We start from the raw sequence: 27,579 nt of genomic DNA on the forward strand, positions 1-27,579 counted from the left end.
TGTAAATTGGAGTAAACAATGTGAAGGAGAAGCTATTTGCTAGCTTCAAGAAGAGAAAAGATTGGGGAATTTGACAGTTATTCAACCATATAAAAGCTATAGGTTTTGTACAAGAAGCAAACCTCTTTCGGAGAAAAGAACATTCTACAACAACGAAGGAGTGGCCTAGTGGTTATGGATTCAAATTCTTTGTTGCTCCTTGTGATTCTGGGCAAGTCACTCAATCCTCCATTACCCCAGGTACATTAGATAGATTGTGAACCTGCCAGGACAGATAGGGAACTGCTTAGATAACCTTCATAGGTGGTATATAAATACCTAAAATAAATAAGTAAATCTCAGTCTAGTGCTCTGGGAGGCAGACTGAGAAGCAACATCAGGAAATGGAAGAGTAGCCTAATGGTTAATGCAGTGGACTGAGATCCTGGGGAATTGGATTCAATTCCCACTGCAGCTCCTTGTGACCCGACTGGATTCAGACCCTCGAGGACCGGAGTTGCCCATGTCTGGATTAGGGCCTCCTAATGTCCTATACGACACCCTGGGTAAGTTTGGCAAATGAAAGGTGAATGGTCTACACATTTTGCTGACAAGATTGTCGCTAATAATCCGGTTATGTTCCACGCATAAAAAGGGTTTACAGGGCGCAGTGTGGTGTGTATCGAATGATCTTAAAATGCTGCAACTTGGAAGACCTTTTTTTCCCCCACCAAAGAAACATACCGATGCAAAACAGGCACAGCACAACTTTGAAACATGGTAGCGAAATTATTTTGACTGGAAAGCAGTTATACGTGTGCAGGATACATAATGCCCGGCTTTTACATCTTGTTATCTCAGAGAGAACAGCTGCATGGGGTTCTTTTTTTCTTTTTTCTTTTTTACTCCGTGTACCGTATGCATCACATTCAGTGATTGCAAACCAATTTCTCTGTTATCGTTCCAAGTCATAACCACCTACCTTTGTATAAACGTCATGTTCTATAAACTACATTTTCTGCTATTTCAAATGAAGGCTGGCATGCGATATGCCTTTTAGAGCCTTATTGAATATGGTTTTAGAAAGGTTTAGGGATACAATTTGTCACGGATACTGATAAGTTCTTGGGGGCATTTGGATGTTCAAACTTTTAAGAAGATCATCAAAATATTTTCTCGGGATGGTGTCCTCTGCTCACCAGTAAAGACCGAAATTGTTCCACACAAGCATATCAAAGGGGTAATTCTCTAAAGTTTGCCTAATGTTTGGCACCTAAAGCTGTAAATTTTATAATGGCAATTATGTACAAATCCCAAAATTCTGTAAATGCCACTTTCAGTTGTGTGCACAACTTAATTGAATAACGAGCCAATTAGCAATTGACTTCTTATCAAGCAACAGACCCATGACTCTTGTTTTAGTGTTGGCGTAAGCTGTTTTGGGACACCAGCTAGTTTTTATCATTGGTGGAAGCTGTTTTTAACTCCAGCTCGTTACATGCCCTTGAGGCAGCCTTTCAGGCGAAATGCATCAGGTATTTTTCCTGGGAGCACCTTGATTAAATCTTGCTTTTATTTCCATATGGTCTGCTTTCCACATCAGATTCTGCCTTGTTGTTTCCTAACTCTATAATGGAAATTATGTACAAATCCCAAATTCTATAAATGGTGCTTTGAGTTACATTACATTACATTGATGTTTTCTGTCCCGCCAATACCTTTCAGTTCTAGGCGGTTTACAACAAGAATTGGCCTGGGCATTCCCAGGGAGATTACAAGGTTGGTAGCTATAGTATGCGTCGGGATCTGGGAAGGGTCGATACGACTTAGTTAGATCATTTGATAAATTTCTTGAATAGTATAGTTTTCATTTCTTTCTTGAGTGTTTTGTAGTTGGGCGTCGTGCTCAGCAGATTTGAGAGGTGGCGGTCTAGTTGAATAACGAGCCAATTAGCACTGATAATTGACATCTTAACAAGCAATTATTAGCATTAATTGGTTTTAATTTAAACTTATATGCGTAAATTTGTGCGTCACCCAAAATGGGGTGCCGAAACGGGAGAGTTATGGGTGGAACGGGGGCGTTCCTCAAAATTATGTACATAATTATAGAACAAGGGGAATCTGTACCTAGTGTTGGGCTTGATATTCTGTACCATGTTTTCGTTGGAGCAAATGGTCGTGCCTAAAGTCATAGAAAATCAGCAACCAAAAAAGTACTATTCTATAAATAGTACTTAGACATTTTTTGGTGCTGATTTTTTTTTTTAGGTGCAATATTTAGAATTCAGTCCATAATTTCCATTATAGAAAACTAGCACAAATCTGATTTTATGCACCTAGCTTTAGCTGTGATGCACTTGTATACGACATCACTGTCTGGTGTAAACGCCCACGTCTAACTGATAGCCGTTAGGCAAATAGCCTGCATGAATACGTACTAGGCACACCCCTAATCTGCCCTTGCCCTTCCCAAATGCCCACCCTCTGGCTGTTGCACTCTTCGCTTGCCCTGAATCGTTAGTATGGAATGTTGCTACTCTTTGGGTTTTTCTCAGGTACTTGTGACCTGGATTGGCCACTGTGAAAATGGGATACTGGGATAGATGGACCATTGGTCTACCCAGTGAGGCTATTTTTATGTTCTTAACTATTCAACACCGAATAACTTTCCCACAGAGGAGGAAATCTCGCATACATTGTTGGCCTCATTTGGAGCAAATTCTTAGTGGCAACAATTAGGATGGCAGATGTGACACGAACAGTGAGTAGTAAGAAGAATAAGAGTCCATCAAAGGGAAGAAGACATAACAACCTGGGACAATCAACCAAGTCTCTTCCATGAAAAAGCCCTTTTTCAAAGACAATGAGTTATTTTATTTTCTTTCCCTACTTGTTTATGAATTATCTTCAATCTTACTTATTGTTATGACTTTTTTCTTCGTCTTATAACATTTCTGTAATTTTAAATTTCGCCAGAATTCTATTGTTTAACGGTCTCCCCTTATGCATTTACTCTTTGATCTTCTCTCTTCTATCTACCAAAGAATTTAATTCAATGCTGTCTTGTTAAAATGTTTATTTCTATTCCCTCTTCTATCTTTATTTTTAATTAATTTATTAATCTCCAGGTACTTTAGTTAGATTGTGAGCCTTCGGGACAGAAAGGGAATTTTTTAAGTACCTTTATTATTTTCTTATTTTTAATTTTAATGTATATTTTCTGTAAACCGCTTAGAACTTAACGGATGTAGCGGTATATAAGAAATAAATTACATTACATTACATTAACCAATTAGTCAATAAGGGAGAAATTCTATAACCGGTGCCTAAACTTAGGTCTTGGTAGGCGCCCTGCCGATGCCTAAGCAAAGGGCGGCTGAAATGGTCACTGGAATCACGGCTAAGTAGCTGCTTTAGGCCGCGGAATGCCAAAATAGGCATGGCCAACGCCAGAAATGGCGTTAGACGGGCTAAAGTGGCCACCCAAGATAGGTGGCTGAAAGTTAGGCCTGGAAAACCCCGGCCTATATTTCAGCAGCCTATCTTTGCCGCTAGACCCGCAGCAGCCAATCATGACAGGGAAATTCTTTCCACCCCTTCCCCATCAGCTGAGCGGCAGGGACTCCCCAAAGCCGCGATTCTGTAATCGGTGCCCTAGAATAGGGATGTCAAGGTCCCTCCTCGAGGGCCGCAATCCAGTCGGGTTTTCAGGCTTTCCCCAATGAATATGCACGAGATCTATTAGCATCCAATGAAAGCAGTGCATTAAGTGTTACATATATTCAATCACATTAACAATAAATATATCACTTACAGACTATCATTTGCACATAACTTTAAATCTTATCCCTCGTTCTCTCGTTCTTTATCTAAGAAAGACAGTTCTTTCTCTCTGTTATGTGACGCCCGGTATATCTGGGCAAAGGTTCTCTACTATAATTAGAAATGAAACTGAAGAGCTGGTTTTATTCCAAACACAGATAAACTATGAGAACGGAGAATGACCTCGAGGTCCATCTAATCTGCCAACTCCAATATGCTTTGCTGAGAGAACATAGTGTGATTTCTGTGAAAATGAGCCTGTCGCCTGACTTAAATGTGCATGATTAAAAAAAAAAAAAAAAATCAAAAACAAATAAATAAATGTTAGAACACCAGTAATCCTTTGCACAAAGCATTTGCTCTCAGATTATGGCCGACAAAGGTTAAAGGCGCTCACGTTCATTTCAAGCTTTTACAGTAATTCCTCCAGGTGACATTAAGTGCCATCATCCTAGTCTGCTTTTTTTCCTTTTTTTCAAGAAAGGTTTGGATAGGTTCCTGGAGGATAAGGGGATAGAGGGGTACAGATAGAACTTGAGGTAGGTTATAGAAATGGTCAGTAACCACTTCACAGGTCGCGGACCTGGTGGGCCGCCGCGGGAGCGGACCGCTGGGCAGGATGGACCTCTGGTCTGACCCAGTGGAGGCAACTTCTTATGTTCTTATGTTCTTTCTTTCTTTCTTTTTTTTGCCTTTTCTTTTTATAGCTGCATAAACTGAGTGGAATCCACTTGTACATTTTCCTAACCCATAGCTCGGTAACGGTGCCCTTTTCACACAGTAGAGGTAATATTTATTTATTTTAGGCATTTATATACCGCCTATCAAAGTTATCTAAGCGGTTTACAATCGGGCACTCAAACGTTTTTCCCTCTCTGTCCCGCTGGGCTCACAATCTGTCTAACGTACCTGGGGCAACGGAGGATTGGGTGACTTGCCCAGAACCACAAGGAGCAGCGTAGGATTTGAACCCACAACTTCAGAGTGCTGAGGCTGTAGCTTTAACCACTCCGCCACTCCTTCCTCTTAGGCAGACAAAAAAAGGGCCTGATTCTGTAAACAGCACCTAAGTTGGTAGACCCCTAAGGAAACGGCACCTACCGCATGTCATTTAAAATTAGGCTATACTCAAATCAGCTGCCCTTTATATTAATTTGTTTTTAATGATGCAATTATTAACTTTCCCCTCCCCCTTTCCCCTCAAGCTCATGTTCGTATTTGCAATTTGTCTATTTAGGGCTCCTTTTACAAAGGCGCGCTAGCGGTTTAACGCATGTAATACCGCTTACTAAACCGCCGTCCGCGCTAGCCGCTACTGCCTCTTCTTGAGCAGGGGGTAGTTTTTAGACCAGCGCGGGGGTTAGCGCGTGATGAAAAGTCACGCATGTTAACCCCGCTAGCGCGGCTTAATAAAAGGAGCCCTTAATGTTCACATTTCCCCCCCCCCTTACAAAAAATTATTTTAACCTTTCATTTTTAGCATTGTAAACCGGCCAGATATACGTCGATGGTCGGTATATTAAAATTAATTAAACTTTTAATATAATAAAACTCTAAGCCGCGCATGCACACTCCCACCTGCGTGCTCCCGTTTTCTGTGAGCTGTAGGGCACCGCAGGTAGGAGTGCTGTAACCAGACAGACTTCGTGCCTGCCCTGGTTCCAGTTAGTGTTTCTACTAAGACTCCCAGCAAAACCCGGAAGAGAGTAGGTAAAAGCTGTCCTAGTGAGGATCTGGCTGATTCTCAGACTGACCACCAGAGGGAGCCGGAGATTCCTGATAGTTCCCTAGACCTGCAATATCCAGGGCACCACAGGAGGAGCTCTAGAGCTACCTTGAGGACTGCTGAATCAGCCAGGTTAGGGCGTAGCCCAATCAGTATAAAACCAGCAGCTGTGTACAAGCAAGGAAGCAGGTTAGGGAGAAGGTTGGGACCTTTGCTCCCTGCGAGTCTCCTTGGGCCAGGCAAGAGCGAACCAGTTACACCCATGGAGGTGCAAGAGGCTGGAGATATCCTGGAAGAATCTGTAGCTGACCTGGAACTTCCAATGGAGACTAACAACCTGCCAGAAGAAATGAGCTTGGCTGAGGAAGCCATGGAAGTTGGTTTGTCCACCAGCTGTACCTGCTAACAATTGAAGAAACAGTGAGTGCATTTTGTTCAGCTTTCTTTGATTGAGAGACTGTTTGAATGAAGCTGAGCCTTGGAGGACTTTCTTTTTTACTGTTTTGCATTTTGGTTGAAGCTGATAGTGCCTGAACTGAGGGAGAGGTTTGCTATAATCTGGGAGGGAAATTTGAAGCTGTTATATGCTGAAAAGTAAAGCAAACCTGAGGCACTCTCCTTATCCTGACAGTGCAAGGCTTGGCTGTCAGAGGCTTCTTTAAAACACTAGCAATAGGGTTCCCAGTGCCTTTTGCCCTATTGAGTTTTCAGTGTTTGTAAGGAACTGATTGCCCTGCTTAGGAGCAGGTTTAATTGATTGCTAAAGAAAGCATAAAGCCCAGTGAGGTGAAGAAAAAATATATATATATTTTTTTTTTTGGTGTTTGAATTTATGTTTTGACTGTTCCTTATTCTGCGATTTGAATTTGAACTGAAGACCTTCTACTTACCTGTTGTTGGTAGGACTACTAATAATCCTGACTTTATTACCTTAAAGAAAATAAATCCTGAGTTTTGATTTACTTCTTTTTTTTTTGAGCAAATTGTGGTTTATTTTGTTGTTTTACTCTTGGTGTCAGTCCCTGCCTGCAGGGTGACTCCAGGCCGGGTCACACGCAGGTGTTCTCGTTTGTGTAGCCACTGTGTGGCGCTGTGGAGTCTTGCTCAGACCACAGTCCCGGTTACACATATTTGGTGTCAGAAGTGGGATAGTGCACCTCCTGCAGGCGACACCAAGGTACTGCAATTTTGAAAAAAAAAAAAAAAAAAAAAAAATAGTTTTCTTTTGGTGCCATTTTGAACTTGTGCTGGAAAGGCATATTTGACTATCCTTTATTTTTGTAATTGGACTATTGAACTATTTACCAATTGTTTGTTGGAGTACTTTATCTGAAGAAGAAACAAGTTCCTGTTACCTACTCGGAGGAGGAGTTTCTCACCGGAAGGCGGAAGCCGGAATAAAGATTGCAGCATATCCTGTGGAGGAGTGCAGCGAGGAGCTCAGTTGGAGTTCGGAGGTGGAAAGAACCGGACCAGAGTTCCAGAACCGAGTTCCAGGAATTTCAAAGGGGCAAGCCGTGCGGAGAACGACTGGAGGCCAAGGAGGCCTAAACACCAAAGGCGCAGACTCACCAGTGCTATCGGTAAGAGTACCTAGACTGGGGGGTCTGGTAAAGGGGAGGAACAAAACTTTCCAAGCGGCCACACTTGGATTCTCTTCTCTTGTTGTTTGTTTTAGGTGATCGGGATGGAGCAGGCCCAGATCCTAGCCACACTTGCCGGCGAGCGACAGCGCCAGTGTGATGATTTGAAATCCATTCTGAAGTCAAGCGAGGAACGCTGGCAGGCGAATCAGGAAGCAATGATGCGGCAACATGGGGAACTTATTTCCACAATGCAGGACCAGGCCAAAGCATTTTCACAGATTCTTCAAAAGACTGCTATACATCCTGGAGGACAGACATTACCAGCTGTATCTGTTCCAGCACCGGTAGGACCTAATCCTTTATTGCATTTGAACTTATGCAAGATAGCACCTGGGGATGCACCGGACGATTTTCTTAATTCCTTTGAAAGAATTGCTGTGGCTGCTGGATGGCCTCCTGAGCAATGGGTGTACCGGTTGCTGCCCTGCCTGGCCGGGGAGACTCTAGCGGCATTCCAGACCCTAGGGCCCGAGCTTGCCAATAGCTACCCTGTAGTAAAAGCCCATATATTGGATTTCTTAGGCTTCACCACAGAACACTACAGACAAAAGTTCAGGGCAACTACAATGCTTCATACAGAACGGCCTAAAGCTTTGCTTCAGCGTGTCACCAAACTGGCTGAAAAATGGCTGCAGCCAGTTCTGAATGATGCCAGGGCCTTATTCACAGAAATAGTGAGGGAACAACTATTAGAAGCTGTCCCAAAGAACATCAGGTCCTGGATTAAGAGACAGAACTGCAAGACTTTAGGACAAGTTCTGGAAGTGGCTGAAGCATTTATAGATGCCCAAGAACCTTCAGGAGAGAATATGAGTCCCTTAGCTGACCACACACCTAGATCGAACCCACGGGAGTTAGGCAAAGGTTGGGGTAAGAAGCCGCAGGTTAAGGATCCCTGTGGTCCAAGTCCTAAACCTAACACTCAGGGTGGGGACAGAAGGTGTTACAGGTGTGGAAAGCCGGGACACACACAACGGTTCTGTAGAGAGAGGAGAGATTTTGTAATTTCCCTGGAGTCTAACAGACCTGACCTGTCAGGGTGTCAGGTCCCATTGTGGGTAGCCGGGAAAAGTGTGGAGGCATTATTAGACACAGGGGCAGAACAATCGGTAATCTCACGCCAACTTTGGAATCGGGTGGAGGCCTCATCCTTAAGGAAGGGGAAAATGAAGAGTGTGGATGTAAGATGTGTGCATGGAGATTCTAAACGTTACCCATTGGCTATGGTAAAGCTCCAACATGGGAGAAAAAAATATAACTTACAAGTCGCCATCCTGGATACTTGCCCGTTCCCACTAATTTTAGGCAGGGATTGGCCAGGATGGAGGAGGTGGGTGAAACAAACAGGACCAGTTTTTAATAAAATGCAGGTTAAGTTTTCACCGACTCCTAAACTAGTGTGCGGAACTCAGGTTAAGGGGGGTTGGAATTCTGATAGGAAAAATTGGAAGAAAAGACAATCTCCTTCGTCTACTTTTAGACAGGGGTGGCGGCCCACACTTAGGTGGGTTCCACTGTCCGAGAACGCTCGGGCTCCCACCCAAGCGTACTCTAAAGCGGCGGGCTTAGATATTTATGCAGCCCATGAACAGGTTATACCAGCTAAAGGCCGGTCTTTAGTTAAGACTGATTTACAGATTTCCCCTCCACCGGGTTCATACATTAGGATTGGAGCCAAATCTGGTCTAGCATTGGAACACTCCCTTGATGTAGCAGCAGGGATTGTTGACCCCGATTACAGAGGCAACCTCTCTGTGCTCCTTGTTAATCAAGGAGAGGCAGATTACCAGGTTTGTCCCGGAGACAAGATAGCACAGCTGATTTGTGAGCGAATATGGTTCCCTAAGTTAGAGCGGTGGGTTCACCTGAGGGACACCGATAGGGGGTCAAAAGGGTTTGGTTCTACAGGGATAGCCAGCCCGGACAATACGCAAAGGCCTGAACTGAACTCTTCACAGGATAGGGAAAGGGATGTCTGTGAAGAAAGATATTCTCATTGCTCTAGTGAGGGCAGGATAACTCAGGCAGATCAAAGTATTGCCCTCCTTCAACAAGAAGTAGTGTCTCTAAAAAAGGAATTACAAGAGATAACAAGCACCCAGGTGGCCAACCGGAAAGAGGAAATAGAAGCTGTCCGGCAGGCATGTGTGGAGGCGTGCCTTAAACAGCCTGTAAAGGAAAAACCTATATCTAATAGTTTCATGCCTGAATTAAAGGAAGTACTGAAACAGGAGATGGTTATACAGGGACAGCAGCAGGCTAGCACTCTTGAGAAACTTCTGGACCAGATGAAGAGCCAGGTTAGGGAAATAGAGGCTAGAGTGTCCAGTAGTCAAGTTCAACAGCAGGAGTTACTATCTCAGTTGAAAAATTTACAGGCTAAACAGGAGCTTTGGGCTGGCCAAGGAGTGGAACCAGCCACTCTGGTCAAACAAAGCCAGAGTAACAAAGCCCAGTTAGAACAACAAGCCTTACAATTGGGAACCGTTAAAGACTCGGTAAAACAGGTAGGGGGTAGTGTTACACACCTACAGGACCAAGTACAAGAACGCTTTGAGGAAATTGCTCAAGTCATGACTGCAATTTCGAATAAGATAGAAGAGTTGGAGGAGGCTGAGCCTCAGAATGAAGGGAACGAGGCTAAATCTCCAGAACCTCCGGTCTTGCATTGGCCCGAAGATTTTGAAAATTTGTGTCCCAATCCACGTCCGGAGGAAAAGAGATATAGAAATAGGAGACGCAAATAATTTTCTTTTTTGAAAGTGCAGATAAACCCCATGCTTATAAGGATAAGCATCATTTAAGGGAGGGGGTATGTAACCAGACAGACTTCGTGCCTGCCCTGGTTCCAGTTAGTGTTTCTACTAAGACTCCCAGCAAAACCCGGAAGAGAGTAGGTAAAAGCTGTCCTAGTGAGGATCTGGCTGATTCTCAGACTGACCACCAGAGGGAGCCGGAGATTCCTGATAGTTCCCTAGACCTGCAATATCCAGGGCACCACAGGAGGAGCTCTAGAGCTACCTTGAGGACTGCTGAATCAGCCAGGTTAGGGCGTAGCCCAATCAGTATAAAACCAGCAGCTGTGTACAAGCAAGGAAGCAGGTTAGGGAGAAGGTTGGGACCTTTGCTCCCTGCGAGTCTCCTTGGGCCAGGCAAGAGCGAACCAGTTACACCCATGGAGGTGCAAGAGGCTGGAGATATCCTGGAAGAATCTGTAGCTGACCTGGAACTTCCAATGGAGACTAACAACCTGCCAGAAGAAATGAGCTTGGCTGAGGAAGCCATGGAAGTTGGTTTGTCCACCAGCTGTACCTGCTAACAATTGAAGAAACAGTGAGTGCATTTTGTTCAGCTTTCTTTGATTGAGAGACTGTTTGAATGAAGCTGAGCCTTGGAGGACTTTCTTTTTTACTGTTTTGCATTTTGGTTGAAGCTGATAGTGCCTGAACTGAGGGAGAGGTTTGCTATAATCTGGGAGGGAAATTTGAAGCTGTTATATGCTGAAAAGTAAAGCAAACCTGAGGCACTCTCCTTATCCTGACAGTGCAAGGCTTGGCTGTCAGAGGCTTCTTTAAAACACTAGCAATAGGGTTCCCAGTGCCTTTTGCCCTATTGAGTTTTCAGTGTTTGTAAGGAACTGATTGCCCTGCTTAGGAGCAGGTTTAATTGATTGCTAAAGAAAGCATAAAGCCCAGTGAGGTGAAGAAAAAATATATATATATTTTTTTTTTTGGTGTTTGAATTTATGTTTTGACTGTTCCTTATTCTGCGATTTGAATTTGAACTGAAGACCTTCTACTTACCTGTTGTTGGTAGGACTACTAATAATCCTGACTTTATTACCTTAAAGAAAATAAATCCTGAGTTTTGATTTACTTCTTTTTTTTTTGAGCAAATTGTGGTTTATTTTGTTGTTTTACTCTTGGTGTCAGTCCCTGCCTGCAGGGTGACTCCAGGCCGGGTCACACGCAGGTGTTCTCGTTTGTGTAGCCACTGTGTGGCGCTGTGGAGTCTTGCTCAGACCACAGTCCCGGTTACAGTGCGCATGCACGCGAATCTCTCTCTCTTTCTCTCTTCCCCCCGAGGCAGATGTGAGCCGCGGTGGCTGTCGGCAGCTGCAGGCCGTGGCGGCTGCTGGCGACTGCAGGCCGCGGTGGCTGGCAGTGGCTGCAGGCTGCGGCAGCCAAGCTTGGAGCACGGAGCCACCAGCAGTGGGTGGCGGTCAGCCCGAGAAACCCCTGACCTACAGGCCGGGCCAAAGTTTAAAGTACTGAGTGTAGGAGGGGCAGGAGAAGCTAGACTGAGGGAAAAAATGATGATGCACAGGGAATTGGAGGGAGAGGGAATGCTGCGGCTGCTGCAAAGGGAAGTAGGGAAGGAGATAGGAAGAAAGACACAGGGCCAGGGCCAGGGAGAGAGACAGAAAGACAGACAGACAAAGGGGGCCAGGGAGGGAGAGAGACAGAAAGAAAGACAGCGGGAGGAAGAGAGACAGAAAGAAAAAGACAGGGGTAGGGAGAGAAACAGAAAGAAAGACAGACATATATTCTAGCACCAGCGGGAGGAAGGGAGACAGAAAGAAAAGAAGAAAGACACAGGGACAGGGAGAGACACAGAAAGACAGACAGACAAAGGGGGCCAGGGAGAGAGACAGACAGAAAGAAAGACAGCGGGACAGAGAGAGAGACAGAAATAAAGACAGACAGACATATATTCTTGCACCCGTTAATGTAACGGGCTAAAATACTAGTGAAACTATATAGCTATATCTATTAAGGTAGTAAACCAAATACCACAGATATAGCTTCAGCTATAGTTTACAAAAGCAGTAATATTTTCTACAGAGACCTTCAGATATTTGGAGCTTTCTGATTCAAATGCTAGTCAGCATGAATCCAAAATACATCTTCATTGGCCCATTTTTTTCTTTTCACTTTTTCATAGTTTCTTAAATACTAGCTCAGCCGAACATCTTAGGAATATTTCTCCCATAATACAATATATAATTTCTTTCTTTCTTTGATAAATGAAGGTGAAGTACTTAACTTTTCAAGCTATATTCATAGAGCCTTTAGCTTAGCACCTCAACACTTCATGTCCCATGTAGCAAGCATTTGACATAACGTCATCAATTCAGTTAATCAACCTTCTGATTTTTGCTGGAGAAGCAGAGACTTAGAGGAGATATGATAGAGACTTACAAGATCACGAAAGGCATTGAGAAAGTGGAGAGGAACAGAGTTTTCAAACTTTCGACAACTACAAGAACGAGAGGGCATTCGGAAAAATTAAAAGGGGACAGATTCAGAACCAATGCTAGGAAGTTCTTCTTCACCCAACGGATGGTGGACATCTGGAACGCACTTCCAGAGGGAGTGATAGGACAGGGTACGGTATTGGAGTTCAAGAAGGGATTGGACAATTTTCTGAAGGAAAAGGGGATAGAAGGGTATAGATAGAGGGCTACTATACAGGTCCTGGACCTGATGGGCCGCCGCGTGAGTGGACTGCTGGGCATGATGGACCTTAGGTCTGACCCAACAGAGGCAAGGCTTATGTTCTTTTGATTTTTTTTTCACCTTTTTTTTTAAAGTTAATATCTTAATTGTATTTCACTTAGAGTTATTGCGAGTTCATATTCATAAGTTTTGGGGAATTTTCCCTTGCATCAGTCAATTCAAAAAAATACTTATGATAACCTCAGCAGGTCACAAAAGCACAAACCAGCAACTCAGCAATTAACTCAGTTTTATAACAATCAGAATATTAAATAATTGAGTTGATGAATAGGAAAAGTAAGGGGTTTTTTTTGCCTATGATTTGATTGGGAGCGAGTGGATTTGGGTTGGGTTGGGTTATTCACTCCATATTCTGAGGCTTTTTCACTCCCTTAAAATAACATTGTTTCAAATAATATTGTTTAGACTTTTAGAAGATTTTAACACACTAATATAAAAATTGATAGAAGCCACACAAGTAAAGAACAATGAAGATACCGTATTTCCCCATATATAAGCCGCGGCCTATACATGGGTTTTACAAACCTGCCTATGGGGCGCGGCTTACTTAAATGGGGCTGCCTATCTAAAACTTAAAAATCAACCCCCCCGGTACCTTTTTAAATCCCCCTGAAATACGTCCCTCGCTGCTGGCTGCCTCCTCGAATCTCGCGGAAAGCGGTGCAGGGCAGTTGTGATCTTTTGGGGATCCAGCCTGGCCCTGCACCGCTTGCTGAATGGCTGCCAATGTGCAGGAAACCAACATTGCCTTTAAAGTGATTATTTCTGGAACGAACTTCCATCGTTGTACATATTTCTTGCCCAGTAACTCGTAAGATGATCATAGTTCTATCTTACCTAAAACCCACTTCATGATTAGCATCTCTGTCCATGTAAACTGCGTAGTTTTCACTCGAAAGATTTGTTTGGGGTAATCTGTGATGGTTTCATTGGGAAGATTTTTTACTCCTTCGAATCGGTCAGAAGCGTTCAGTACCAATAATCCGAGGAATATTGTGAAGGACACCGCATGTGCCACAAACTTCATAAATGGACTTCTGAGGATCTGGCCTACCTAGAAATCAAATGCACACATGGTTATTTCCTGTTGCCCCCGAATCTCGTATAGTCATACCACTATGTACCAGGATTCCGTGCTTCGTTTATTTTTGCTTCATTTTCACTTTTTTTTTTTCACCCATTTTTTTTAATTTAAGGCCAGATTCTGTAGAAGGCACCTATATCGGCAGCCAGCTACAAAAAAGATGCCAACTGCGTATCAATCATTCTTCGGTGCCATTTAAAGAATCATGGCTAATGGCGGCTACCACAAAACTTCAAGTTTCTAGTTTCAAGTTTTAATAACATTTGATAAATACCACCTATCAAACTTCTAGACGGTTCTACATATTTAAAATGATAAAATTTGGGTAACGAACATTATGACAAAAAAAAAAAAAAAAAGCATACTGCAATGATGAGGGTGGAAAGAGAGCCATTTAAGGAAAGTACAAAAGCCCAAAGCGAAAGTGAAAGCAAAACTCTAGAAAGGACAGTATATTAGAAGTTAAAGGTGTCTTTAAATAGAAACATTTTTAGTTTTCCTTTGAAACGTTCTAATACAGTTTTGTCTCGTACATCAGGGGGCATTGCGTTCCAGAGAGTAGGGGCTGTAACAGAAAAGGATGCGGATAGATGGAATGGTTAGAAGATTCTGTGACTGTGATTTGAGTATTCTAGTCGGGGGTATGAGGAATTAAGATGCTATTCAGGAATTCTGGTTGGTTATTGTTGAGGGTTTTGAATGTTAAGAGCGAGATTTTGTAAGTTATTCTGTGAGTTATTGGAAGCCAGTGTGCTTATGTTAAGAGAGGTGTAACACGGTCAGATTTTCTTTTGCATTTTCTATGAGTTTAATTTCAGTATTTTGTATAATTTGCAAATGTCTGATCTCTTTTTGTGTGATGCCTTTCTATAGTGAGTTACAGAAATCTAAACATGAAATAACCAGAGAATAAACCAGAGTGTTCAGTGCAGAAGACTCTAGAACTCTGGAGAGAAAGTGTATTAGGTGTAGGTTTCAAAGTAGGCCAGGGTTATACTGACCTATAAAGCAGATGCCTCAGTTCTTTTGAGAATCATGCCTAGCGGTGCCTAAGGTCATGTTTACCCCTAACCACACCTACTTTGACCTTAGGCAACTTGCTATAGACACAATTATGATGCCAACCTTGGTAGGTGCCTTCCGGCATCTACTTTTCTTTTAACGACTTTTAAATTGTTTTTTAATGATGCAGTCAATAACCACACTGAATAAAATCGATTAAAACAATTAAGTACTCCTTCCCCACCTAGACTACTGTAACTCCCTCTATAGTTCAACTGCAGAAAAAGATTACAAAAGGCTGCAACTCCTCCAAAACACAGCGGCCATACTAAATTTCCGACAAAGCAAATTTAACAATGCCTCCCCACTCCTGAAAGATTTACACTGGCTCCCAATAAAAAACAGGATACAATACAGGATAGTTTGCATGGTCCACAAGGCTAACTATGGCAATAACTCCACTAGACTAAGCACAGAAATGTATTTATTTAAAAAAATTTATATACCGTTTAAACGGTTTACATATCATTACATACATAATTCAGTAAGACAAATAAAATCAAACAAACATTGACATATAATCATCAGAAAATCACGTAAAGTGCCCATCCTGCATGGGTACTTCAGAAGAAGCTCTACAAATCACCAAGGACCCAAAATATGGAACAACCTCCCACTTCACTAACGACAAATAAGCACATATAATATCTTCATGAAAAGATTAAAGACCCACCTTTTCTCCTGCAACCAATGACATTAACCACGCTCTACCCAGCTAACCTTCAACTATGTTTACGTCCTCGGATCTGGAATCTTATCATGAACTACATCACATCCTATTGTAAAAAATCATAATATATCTTATTGTGAACTGCAGCAAAGCCTAGTTGAAAGTTGCGGTATAGAAGAAAAATGTATAGTATGGTGAGTTAGGCGTTGGTATGTCGCCTATTGCCACATAACTTATGGTGCCATTTACAGAAAATGGCACTTAGTTCATTTGAAACAAAATAACTAAAACTAAACTAAAACATTAGATCTGATGACCCCCTTACACCAAAATTCACATATTTAAAATTCATCCTCGTCCGTGCTTGTCCTTCTTGTTCTCTATTTCAAAACAGCTATCCAAAAAGATGGCAGTATATTGGAGTAAGATTACCTTATCTTATCGTTCTCCCGACCTTGAAAAAGAACTTCGAAACGCATCGGGAAGGGGAACTAATAAAGATTTAAGATAAGTGACCACTTTTATATTTATTTAAGAAGTGATAAAGAAGTTTAAAAATGACATATAACAGTATAAAAATATATAAAAAAATAATAATTCTATCAGTAGGGGAATAATGAAGAATTCCATTACCACGGACTCATTTTGAGCAAGTGGAGTCAGAATTCCCACTGAAATAAGAATTGTTTTGCTATGGTAAATTTGCCATTTCTGAGCGTGAACACCCCACACTGGGGGGCGGGATGCCAGCAGAACTGGGCAGGTCTGGGGGCGTGGCCATGGGTCTGGATTTTCCTTCGGGGAAAATCTGGTAACCCTACCTATATTTGCGCCGTGAACTTGTTGCTACTGTGGTGACCAACGGAGGCTTTTCGGTGAGGAGAAGGTCTTTCATTTTCTACCATCTTAGTAGGAGAGGCATCTGACTCAGCTCACACCTGACTGAAGAAAGAAATTGCAGCCTGAAGAGTTTTGGGAATAGGATGCTGATATGCTATGATCTGGGCATACAAGCGATGCATTACAAATGTTCTTCTATAACAGTTCAGGCAAAACTACTGCATGCTCTAATAATTAATATGTTTCAGAAGGGAGCACTTGCTCCTTTTTAGAGGCTACTTATCACAGGCAGTTATAATGTTGCAACAAGCTGAACAGTTAATGGGAAGGTCCCCAGGATACGCTGTGCACTGTCTACTTTCTGGCTTACTTTCTACTTAAAAAGAAAGCCACGCATTATGAGAGTAATTGTCCAAAGGTGTTTTCAGGTGGATTTTCTGGGACACCAGGCTGCTCAGTGGTATGAATTAATATCTGGATTTATGAATAAGAAACCAAAGACTGTCTTTGGGGCATTTGGAGCATTGAGATTAAGCATCAAATTACCCTATAGGAAACGAGAGACAGTGGAGATATGATTCAGACGTTCAAATACTTGAAGGGTATTAACGTAGAACAAAATCTTTTCCAGAGAAAGGAAAATGGTAAAACCAGAGGACATAATTTGAGGTTGAGGGGTGGTAGATTCAGGGGCAATGTTAGGAAATTCTACTTTACGGAGAGGGTAGTGGATGCCTGGAATGCGCTCCCGAGAGAGGTGGTGGAGAGTAAAACTGTGACTGAGTTCAAAGAAGCGTGGGATGAACACAGAAGATTTAGAATCAGAAAATAATATTAAATATTGAACTAGGCCAGTTACTGTGCAGACTTGCACGGTCTGTGTCTGTATATGGCCGTTTGGTGGAGGATGGGCAGGGGAGGGCTTCAATGGCTGGGAGGGTGTAGATGGGCTGGAGTAAGTCTTAACAGAGATTTCGGCAGTTGGAACCCAAGCACAGTACCGGGTAAAGCATTGGATTCTTGCCCAGAAATAGCTAAGAAGAAAAATTAAAAAAATAAAATAAAATAAAAAAATAAAAAAATTTAAATTGAATCAGGTTGGGCAGACTGGATGGACCATTCGGGTCTTTATCTGCTGTCATCTACTATGTTACTATGTTACTGCGTCTCAATGGCCACAAATTTGGTCTTGGAGGATGAGATGTACAGTGTCTGCATCTATGAGACAAACTTGTTTTTTTCTGTTACATAGAGCATTTTGGACCCTAGTTAGATTACAAAAGTTAAAAAGCTCTAACTCAAATAGATGCTGGCACTGTCATCATGAAGCTGGGACATTCGATCATTTATTATTCTATTGTCCATTGATTCTTGCTTTTTGGAAATCAATATGGGGTCAAATAAATTGTATGTTGGAAAATCCGGTGGCATTATCGTATGATACTGTGCTGTTTGGCATGTCAATGAGGGCTAAGAGCCAAATATCATCCAAGAATAACAGGCTTCTACTTATTATGACAGGGGTTGCCATACAACAGATCATGAGAAATTGGAAAAATCGGGATCGATTGAATTATAGCTTTTGGTGGAACTCCCTATGTCATATATTTAAAATGGAAAGAGTAATTGCCATGCAGCAGGGGAATTTTAGGAAATTTCAGGATATTTGGGGACCATTAACAAAATATTGTAATGAATGAATATCATTTTCCCCCCTTAAATATGCACATCCAAGGTGGGGGGGGGGGGAGAAGGGTGGGGGGGGTATTATATGTCTTCTTATATTTGATGAAAATCACTGAATAGGGGGGTGGGAGAGTTATGGGATCTGAATTAAATTTTAATAGGATATTAAGTGATGTATTTAAATATATATTGATGTTATATGCTGTTGCACTTATTGTAAGTTTTAGAAATGAATAAAGAATATCAAGTTAGGCTCCCGGATGATTCCGTATCGGCAATTATGCTCATAAATGCCTTTATAACCTCCCCACCCCTTTTTACAAAAGCGCAAAAACGGTTTTTAGCGCTGGCCAGTGTGCTGAATGCTGTGCGCTGCTGTGACATTCATAGAGTTCCTATGAGCGTCGGAGTAGCACAGCATTCAGCGTGCCATCTGGCGCTATAAGCCGCTTTTGCGGTTTCATTTAAAAAAAAAAAAAAGGGGGGGGGGGTTTAGTGCATTAGTACCCAATTAGGCTCAGATTCTATAAATGATGTCTAAAGTTAGGCCTGCCTAGCTGATCTAGGCATCTAGCTTAATTTTCTTGCCTCAATTAGTGCTGATAATTAAAAAACAATTCTTAAAAATGAATTAGATGGTATGTGCCTTACTCAAAATTCTATAACCAGCGCCTAAATGTAGACGACGGTAGGCGCCATGCCAATGCCTAAGTAATTGAAAAATGCAGTTGGAAACGGCAGTGTTGAAGAGCCTACCAACGCCTGAATAAAAGACGGCTGAAATGGCCATGGGAATCGTGGCTAGGTAGCCGCTTTAGGCCGCGCAACACCAAAGTAGGCATGGCCAACATCGGAAAGTGACGTTAGAAGGACTAAAGGGGCTACCAAGAAAGGCAGCTGAAATGTAGAACTAGAAAACCTTGGCCTACATTTCAGCCGCCTAGACCACGGCAGCCAATCACGGCAGGGGAATCCCCCCTCCCCCATCAGCTGAGCGTCAGGGACTCCCTAAAGCGGCGATTCTCTGGCCTGCCTTGCAGATTAAGATCTGGGGGGGGGGTCCAAGTAGGTTTGGGGGAGGTGTTGGGGGGGGGGGTCATGTGATTGGCGGTGCAACACCCTAATAGAGTTAAGGGCCATGCCTTATAGAATAGCGCACAGCCAAATTTTTATGAGTGCCAAGGAACTTCCCCCAATTAATTATCCCCCAATTTTTTATGTTAATTGGGCAAATTGACCAATTAATTTGCATGCTCATCTTGGGAGCACGCCGAAATTGTGGCGCGCAAATCTAGGCAAGTGAAACAAAAGAACATATACCTCACGGACGTGCAAGCAGCAAAGGAAACGTGGCTATTTTACTTTTGAACTCTGTAAACTTAGACGCCATGGATTTCTACGTGAAGGGGAAATGATAATAGAGGCTAAACCCCCCCAGCTAGTTGCAAAAGACCTCTGGTTCCAATTGAACTGGAAGACCAGCAAAAGCAGGAAGAAACATTTTGTGCTACGAGTTTGACACGTTTTGACTAGTTGTATAAAATTTGTGATACGGTTATTTATACAGGAGTTGACGATTTTAATACAGCTTGTCTGTAACATGTCTAGTTACCATTTCTGTATTTTATGTTTCTGTTATGTTTGTCATTTTTTTTCTTTTGACTAAAACCAATAAACTATTTGAACAGAGACAGGGCGGCAGACGGAGGCCGAGTGGATTATCTGGTCTGCCCATCCGTGGCATCTACTGTCTCCTCCTCTCCCTGGAGAGGTCCCGCGTGCTTGTCCCATGCTATCTTGGGGTCGGACACAGTCTTCATCTCCACCACCTCCATAGGGAGATTATTCTGCACATTTACCAGAGAGACGGAGACTGTGTCTGAGTTCAGGGGGCGGGGGGGGGGGGGTCTGGGATAGGCACATGGGATCTTTTGGAGAGAGAGAGAGGGGGATAATGGTTGTTGCGGATGGGCGGACTGGATGGGCCATTTGGCCTTTATCTGCCATCATGTGTCTATGTTTCTTAAATTAAAAAAAAAAAGAAAAAGCAGGAAGAAATTGATGTTACAAAGAAGAAAAGATAAAGAAAAGAATGAAATAACTAGTATCTGTGCATCAGCTAAAAGTACAGCTTATCTTTTTTTCCTCTTTAATTTATTCTATAAAAGCACAAAATCCATCAAGGAGACTCACCAGACGAGGCAGTCAAAGAAACATTGCAGAATACCAACAGGAGTTTGAAAAAATAAATTCATTTGTGTGCTGAGCTAACCTCCCCTTTTACAAAAGTGTAGTGTGGTTTTTTGTGCTGGCCTTGGCGGTAACAGCTTCTACGATCATAGGAATTCTATGAGTGTCCGAGCTGTTACCACCGCGGCCAGCGCTAAAAAAACGTGCTACGCTTTTGTAAAAGGGAGGGGGGAGGGGGAATGAATCCAGGGGAATCTTGTAGATCAAAAAAAGAATATCGGGCCCGATTTACTAAACTCGCAGGTGGGATCGTTGTTGGCCGATTCTCTGGCCGATTTTTGCCGAGCGACCGATACACAACCGAGTTTACATGCAAATGATCTGATCGGACGCACGCCCTACGGCGATCCGTAAGAGTGATCAAAATGCAAGCGCAGAGTATTCTCGTTGCTTCCTGATGCAACGTATGCAGGCGCTTGTTCTTCCCGCTTCACTACATAGTTAGTGGGTATGGTTTATTTGCGCATGTCATTGGCGGGCGTCGGATGTGTCGGCCGCAAGGCATTGTTGTAAAAAAAAAAAAAAAAATGCAATAGAAGGACTAGTAGAAGAGAGCTCTCTGTTGTCTTTGGAGTTTTTGGTGTTAGCTGTTGACGCAGTGGACGGATGGTCAGCAGCTTCTTGGGCTGTGAAGCGCAAAGCAGACAATGCGACCCCGTGATATCATATACATGCGACAAGCGAGCCCATAAGGAATGAGAGGGGTGGATGCAGTTTACTAGTGCTGGCCCTACTGGTTGGTAATACAGTACTTCCCCGATATTCGCGGGGGTTCCATTCCAGGAACTCCCCCAAATTTTGAAAAACCACAAATACAGTTTTCCGCCTGTCAAAAGGCAAGAGAGGCAGGAGAGTGAAGAAAATCACTCATGGCATGCTCCGACCGCCTCTTCCTGTTACATGCAACTCCTGATTGGTGTAGCCCGACTTTAGTACAGGAAGAGGCGGTCGGAGAATACAGTGAATTAGTGAGTCCGTGAGCGGCGAACCGCAAATTCGTGGGGGAACACTGTATTTAAAAAGGAAAGATTTGTGACCATTGCCCTACCTTATAATTTTTTGTGTAGGCAGAGTAAGGCCATGTGTCGAACAGAACTTCAACACGCTTTCAACCCGCGCTTGAAACACACCTGCTCACAATGCGCATGATATAGAATATAATTCACAAATGAGTTCTTGCGCATATTTAAAGTTATTTTAAATAGTTGTTTAAGCGGGATTGTAACCTCGAAAGTGATATTTCAGGGCAGAAGAGCCGGCAAGAATAATGAGCGACTGGTCCTCAGCCGTAACTCTTTTTCGGATCGGCAAACCCGATCGGTATTTCTTCTTCTGCTTTGTGGCTCGATCGCTACCTACTTTTACATGGCATTTCCCCTCATTAGCACGCTCGGATCGGAGACTGGGTGAGTGCTCGGAAAAGCACATCGGACAGCAGTTTTATGAATCGGGTCGGGGAACACGAACAATGGCAAAACCAGTCCAACAAGATTGGTGAGTTTAATGAATCAGGCCCATTGAGGGTAGTGCAATGGTGCGCCCACACCTGGAGTACTGTGTCCAGTACTGGTCGCCGTACCTCAAGAAAGACATGGCGGTGCTTGAGAGAGTCCAGAGAAGAGCAACTAAGCTAATAAAAGGTATGGGGGACCTCTCATATACTGATAGACTGAAAAAGCTGGGGCTTTTCTCCCTAGAAAAGTGACGACTCAGGGGAGACATGATAGAAACCTTCAAGATCATGAAGGGCATAGAAAAAGTGGATAGAGACAGATTTTTCAAACTAAGGGGAACAACAGGTACAAGGGAGCACTCGGAGAAATTGAAAGGGGAAAGGTTTAGAACAAACGCCAGGAAGTTCTTTTTCACCCAGAGGGTGGTGGATACATGGAACACGCTGCCGGAGGATGTGATAGGCAGAAGTACGCTACAGGGCTTCAAAGAAGGTCTGGACAGGTACCTGGAGGACAAAGGGATTGAGGGGTACAGATAGGAGTAGAGGTAAGGTTATAGGGACAGGATTAGAGGTAAATTACAAAATTAGTCAGAGACCACTGTTCAGGCAGTGGGCCTGATGGGCCGCCGCGGGAGCGGACCGCTGGTCTGCCCCAGCGGAGGCAACTTCTTATGTTCTTATGTTCTTAAATTCAGCATGTGAAAAAAAGCTGATGACCTCATCATTGTCAGTGATGAGCAAAGGCCGTTCTCACCCCCTACACAAAACTCTATACTTCAAACTCACACAATTTGCATGGATTGCAAACAAGATTTGCTTCTCAGTTCAAACAAAGCCACACATCAGACAGCTTAGATATGTAAACTCCAACTCTGTACTTTTTAAGACACTCAGCAAAATATTTTAATTAGCAAATGTACCTTTTGCAAACACTTTTCCTCCCCTCAGTTATCACTTACTATGGGAGACTTTGAAAGTTTGTCAGATCTTTTTTGTTTTTGAAGAAGAGGGAAATTGCTGTGATGGGCTACAAACCACCGTTAAAGTACTCGTACAAAGTTGGCATCATTAAAATATGCCTGAGCGTTCTGTAAATCATTTATTAGTGCATATTGCAAGCTTTGTTTAATAAAAATCATATTTCTAGTGAAAATAAAATTCTAGCTAATTACTACTACTATTTATTATTTCTAAAGCACTGTACATTTTAACATACAATAGACGGTCCCTGCTCAGAAGAGCTTACAATCTAATTTAGACAGGCCATTTCGGGGTTGGGGAGATTATGGTAGAGGAAATGATACAGTGGGTTGACAGCAGCTGAGTGGGAGTTAGCAGTTGAAAACAGATTCCAAAAAAGTGGGCTTTTAGCTTGGATTTGAACGCTGCCAGGGAGGGAGCACGACGTATTGATTCAGGCAGCCTGTTCCAGGCATACGGCACCGCAAGAAAGAAGGGACGGAGTCTGGAGTTGGCAGTGGAAGAGAAGGGTACTCATAAGAAGGGCTTGCCCGATAGACGGAGATCACGGGGAGGAGCATAGGGTGAGATCAGTGAAGAGAGATACGGAGGGGGGGGGGCTTCAGAGTAAGAGGAGTTTAAACTGTATTCGGAGAAGGACGGGGAGCCAATGAAGCGACTTGAGGAGAGCTAAAAAAAGATAAGACAGGGCAGTTAAAAATAGGTTCCACAGCATATAAACAAGATTCGCATATGTTTATTTCTTCATTCTCTTCAGCAACTCGCCGTCTGGAAAAGGGCGACCTCCCTTCCGCTTCCCACTCTTCTCCTAACCCCCCCCCCTTAACCCGGCTTCCCTCGCTGATTGGTATTTCTTTCTCCTCCTCCCTTCCCCCTCCCCCCTCCCATCTTTTCGCTCCGGCTTCGGTCGATTTGGCCTCGCTCCTCCCTATACGGGATCGGAGCTTGTTCTTTCTTCATTCTCTTCAGCAACTGGATCAGAACAAATTTCAATTAAATCTTCAATTTTAATAAATAGCCCCTGGATTCTATGTATCACACCCAAATTCTTGTCTTCAGTTTTGTGCTTGCATCGGAGAGGCGTGCACAGATTGACTAATGAACTTAGAAAGATCAATAGGGTGCTGGCCACCAATTCTAGATGCTAATTGGCAGTCTTAAAAAAATTTGCATGCGCATCTCGAAGCATTCTATTCTTCAATTGTGTATATTGGAAAAGGGAGCGTAGCCAGGGGCATGTTGGAACATTCCAAAAAGTTGGGCACAGATTTAAAGAATCTGGATGCCAGCGTTTGCACTCGCTTTCGGCAGGCATAAGTATGGCAACCAGAGCTATTGTTAGTAATTTGTGATTTTTCATTAAAATCCAGCATAGTACCGGAAGACTGAAGGAAGGCTAACGTGACGTCGATTTTTTTTTAAAAAAGGGTTCCGGATTTCAGATTTCTGCAAATAACAATAAATTACTACTTATAATGACTGGAGTTGCCATTCAGCAGATCACATTTAATTGGAAGGATTGGAGGAGATTAAATTACAACTTCTGGTGGAACTCTTTATGCCATATATATAAAATGGAAAGGTTTATTGCAGTACAGCGGGGTTATCTTAAGAAGTTTCAGGATGTGTGGAAACCATTAACGAAGTATTGTAAAGATTAATTTAAAATTGGTTCCCTTATATTTATTTGTAAATTTAAGGTGCAGGGAAGGGGGGGATTTTATTATTACATGTTTTATATGAGAATGGAATTTATGGGAGGGAGGGTTGGGATGGGGATAAGAATTTGTGAGATGTGTCATTAATTATTTCTAAGTGTTATATTTATTGTTTATGTAATTGAATATATTTTAACACTTAATGTAATCTTGAAAATGAATAAAGAATATTAAAAAAAATAAAAATAAAAAGGGTTCCGGAGGTGATCCGGGAAATTACAGACCGGCGAGTCTGACGTCGGGCAAAATGGTAGAGACTATTATAAAGAACAAAGTGTGCCGAACAAATATTGCACCACAAAATATGAATCAAGCGATTCCCACGGATTATTAAATCCCGAAGGTCAGCGGTCTTCTCGGTCTATGGTCCCTGTACTCTACATTTATTTTTATACTTTTTAAACTCTAACCCCCTCTTTTACTAAGGTGCGCTAACCCGATTAGCGCGTGCTAATCAAATTAACGTGCGCTAAACGCTAACGCCTTCGCATTTAGTTCGCGCTAAAATGATTAGTGCACGCTAATCGGTTAGTAAAAGAGGGCCTAAGGTTTATCTTGTTTTAAAACAATTTTGCCCTTCTTATCTGCACTGTATTTACCTATCAATAAATTTAAGCTTATATATTGCTTGTAACTTCATTATAAATTATAGATAACTGATTATTAAAAGGGTAAAAAAAAAGCCTAAGAATGTAGATGCCTCCCAGCTCCTACTTCAGGAAATCTCTCAAAACATACCTCTTTGATAAATTCCTCTAACTCCCGCCCCCCTACCAAACCAAACTAATAATCCCAACCTCGCCCCCCCCCCTTACCCTTACCCTCCCCGGTTGCACCCCCCATGCAACAATTATTGGATCATTTTGTAATTGTTCACTGGTTTATACCAAATAATTATTAATTATTCTCTGCACCTGCATTGCATAAATTGATCTGAACTGTTTTCTGATATGCTGTAACTTCGCTGTAAATGTACAGTCTCTTAACCTGTAAACCGCTTTGAACTGTTTTGTGGTATTGCGGTATACAAAAATAAAGTTATTATTATTATTATTATTATTACTATCTTTTCAACGAGCTTTTCATCAGTTTTAAATGATATACCTCCCTCCCCGTTTTACTAAACCGCGATCGCCGTTTTTAGCGCAGGGAGCCACGCTGAATGCCGCACGCCGCTCCCGATGCTCCCAGGAACTCTATGAGCGTCAGGAGCAGCGCATGGAATTCAGCGCGGCTCCCTGCGCTAAAAACGGCTGTCGCAGTTTAGTTAAAGTGGGGGGGGGGGAAATAATCAATTACTGTACCAATTAAGTTAGGCAGTGGTAGGGGGCCTACCATCGGCTAACGGTACCATTTATAGAATGTGGCCCCAAATGCCATCCTCTAGAAAATTCATTCAAAATTCACTTTCAGCTTTTCTGGATCAGCTGAGTTTCTTGGCTCTGTTGGAACACCCCCCCCCAAAAAAAAACAAAAAAAAAAAACATGCTCCCTGTAGATCTCTGATGAGTCTATCAATTTTGTCATCGTCAAACCAGGCTAAAATTCACCTGGTTTGAATTTGACTCAAACTAGTGGCATGGTTAATAATCTAGGGGACCACAAAACAACTCAAATGAGAACCCTATATGGGAAAAGATACACCCTCTGCCACACTAAAAGGCCTTACTCACATACACTCATCAACCATACAGCAAACAAGGAGAAAAAGAAGTGGAGAAAAAAGGCCTCAGTTCGGCTTCATTTGACCAAAAAACTCCACTCCGTAAAAAACACCACTCCTGCATGAAAGACAAAAAATGTACAGAGAAAAAGCAACTGTAATAGCCTGCAGAGCGATATAAAAATCAGCACGCCAGAGCACTCACGCCAAATAATGGTGACATCAGTGGATAAAGTGAAATCTGTAGCAATACAGTCCAGTTACACAAGGGTCTCAAAGTCCCTATTTGAGGGCCGCAATCCAGTCGGGTTTTCAGGATTTCCCCAATGAATATGCATTGAAAGCAGTGCATGCACATAGATCCCATGCATATTCATTGGGGAAATCCTGAAAACCCGATTGGATTCCGGCCGGTTCGGAATTGCCCATGTCTGTTCTAGACCAGGGATCTCAAAGTCCCTCATTGAGGGTCACGATCCAGTCGGGTTTTCAGGATTTCCCCAATGAATATGCATTGAAAGCAGTGCATGCACATAGATCCCATGCATATTCATTGGGGAAATCCTGAAAACCCGATTGGATTCTGGCCGGTCCAAAATTGCCCATGTCTGTTCTAGACCAGGGATCTCAAAGTCCCTCATTGAGGGTCACGATCCAGTCGGGTTTTCAGGATTTCCCCAATGAATATGCATTGAAAGCAGTGCATGCACATAGATCTCATGCATATTCATTGGGGAAATCCTGAAAACCCGACTGGATTCCGGCCCTCAAGGAGGGACTTTGAGATCCCTGGTCCAGTACATAGCACGAAAAAGCAAAAAAACTGGAAGAAAACCACTTAGCTACTACTGGCTGCTTCAATAAAGCCATGAATTGCTAATGTCACAATGAACAAGACAACATTTCATTTCAAGCATAGAGTATAAATAACTAAATATGCACCTTAACATATCTGTACCTTGCTGCAAGGGGCAATCCAGTAAGCGACAGCGAGGAAGGGGAGGCCGAAGGAGACTCCAAGGACAGCCAAGAATTTCACAGATACGGACTGCTGACGTAGGCCGGAGAGATTTTCGTACCACATGGTAAGCAACTGCTGCTGACAGTTCGGATGTGCGACAAACTGTAAGTGAACCGAATAAAAGACAGTCATTCCTCACTCGGTATCAACAATGTGACAGCTGACAAATAAATTGCATTACCAGCATAAAACATATCTGAAGCAAACTGAAGGGAAAAAAAAAAAAAAAAAGCCCCCAAATTGAGGGAAAGCCCAGAAAGTCCGAAACTGAACTAAAAATTTTGAAACCATTACTGTGAAACAGAGAGAGAGGAGGGCATCAGTCAACGGATGCTCCAAAGGTCAGCTTTTAATGACACGACGGAATTTCTGCCTCCATTTCCTCTAACACAAGTGCTTCAACGGTTTATACAGGGAGGAATCGTAGCAATTTTCCTGTTTCCCTGGTGTTAT

At 42.7% G+C, this 27,579-nt stretch overlaps 1 protein-coding gene across 3 annotated transcripts in view; it reads right to left on the bottom strand.

The window, feature by feature from the left end:
• TRPC7 (transient receptor potential cation channel subfamily C member 7) overlaps window positions 1–27,579 on the bottom strand; it is a 101,103-nt gene that overhangs the window by 37,926 nt on the left and 35,598 nt on the right. For all 3 annotated transcript variants that reach the window (XM_033927400.1, XM_033927399.1, XM_033927398.1), the window contains exons 3-4: window positions 27,064–27,228; window positions 13,533–13,749 (exon numbers count right to left, since the gene is read on the bottom strand). In XM_033927400.1, coding sequence (XP_033783291.1) covers window positions 13,533–13,749; window positions 27,064–27,228 — 382 coding nt within the window. The remainder of the gene's footprint in view (window positions 1–13,532; window positions 13,750–27,063; window positions 27,229–27,579) is intronic.

The sequence above is a fragment of the Geotrypetes seraphini genome, chromosome 18, assembly GCF_902459505.1.
Source record: "Geotrypetes seraphini chromosome 18, aGeoSer1.1, whole genome shotgun sequence".
NCBI lineage: Eukaryota > Metazoa > Chordata > Amphibia > Gymnophiona > Dermophiidae > Geotrypetes > Geotrypetes seraphini.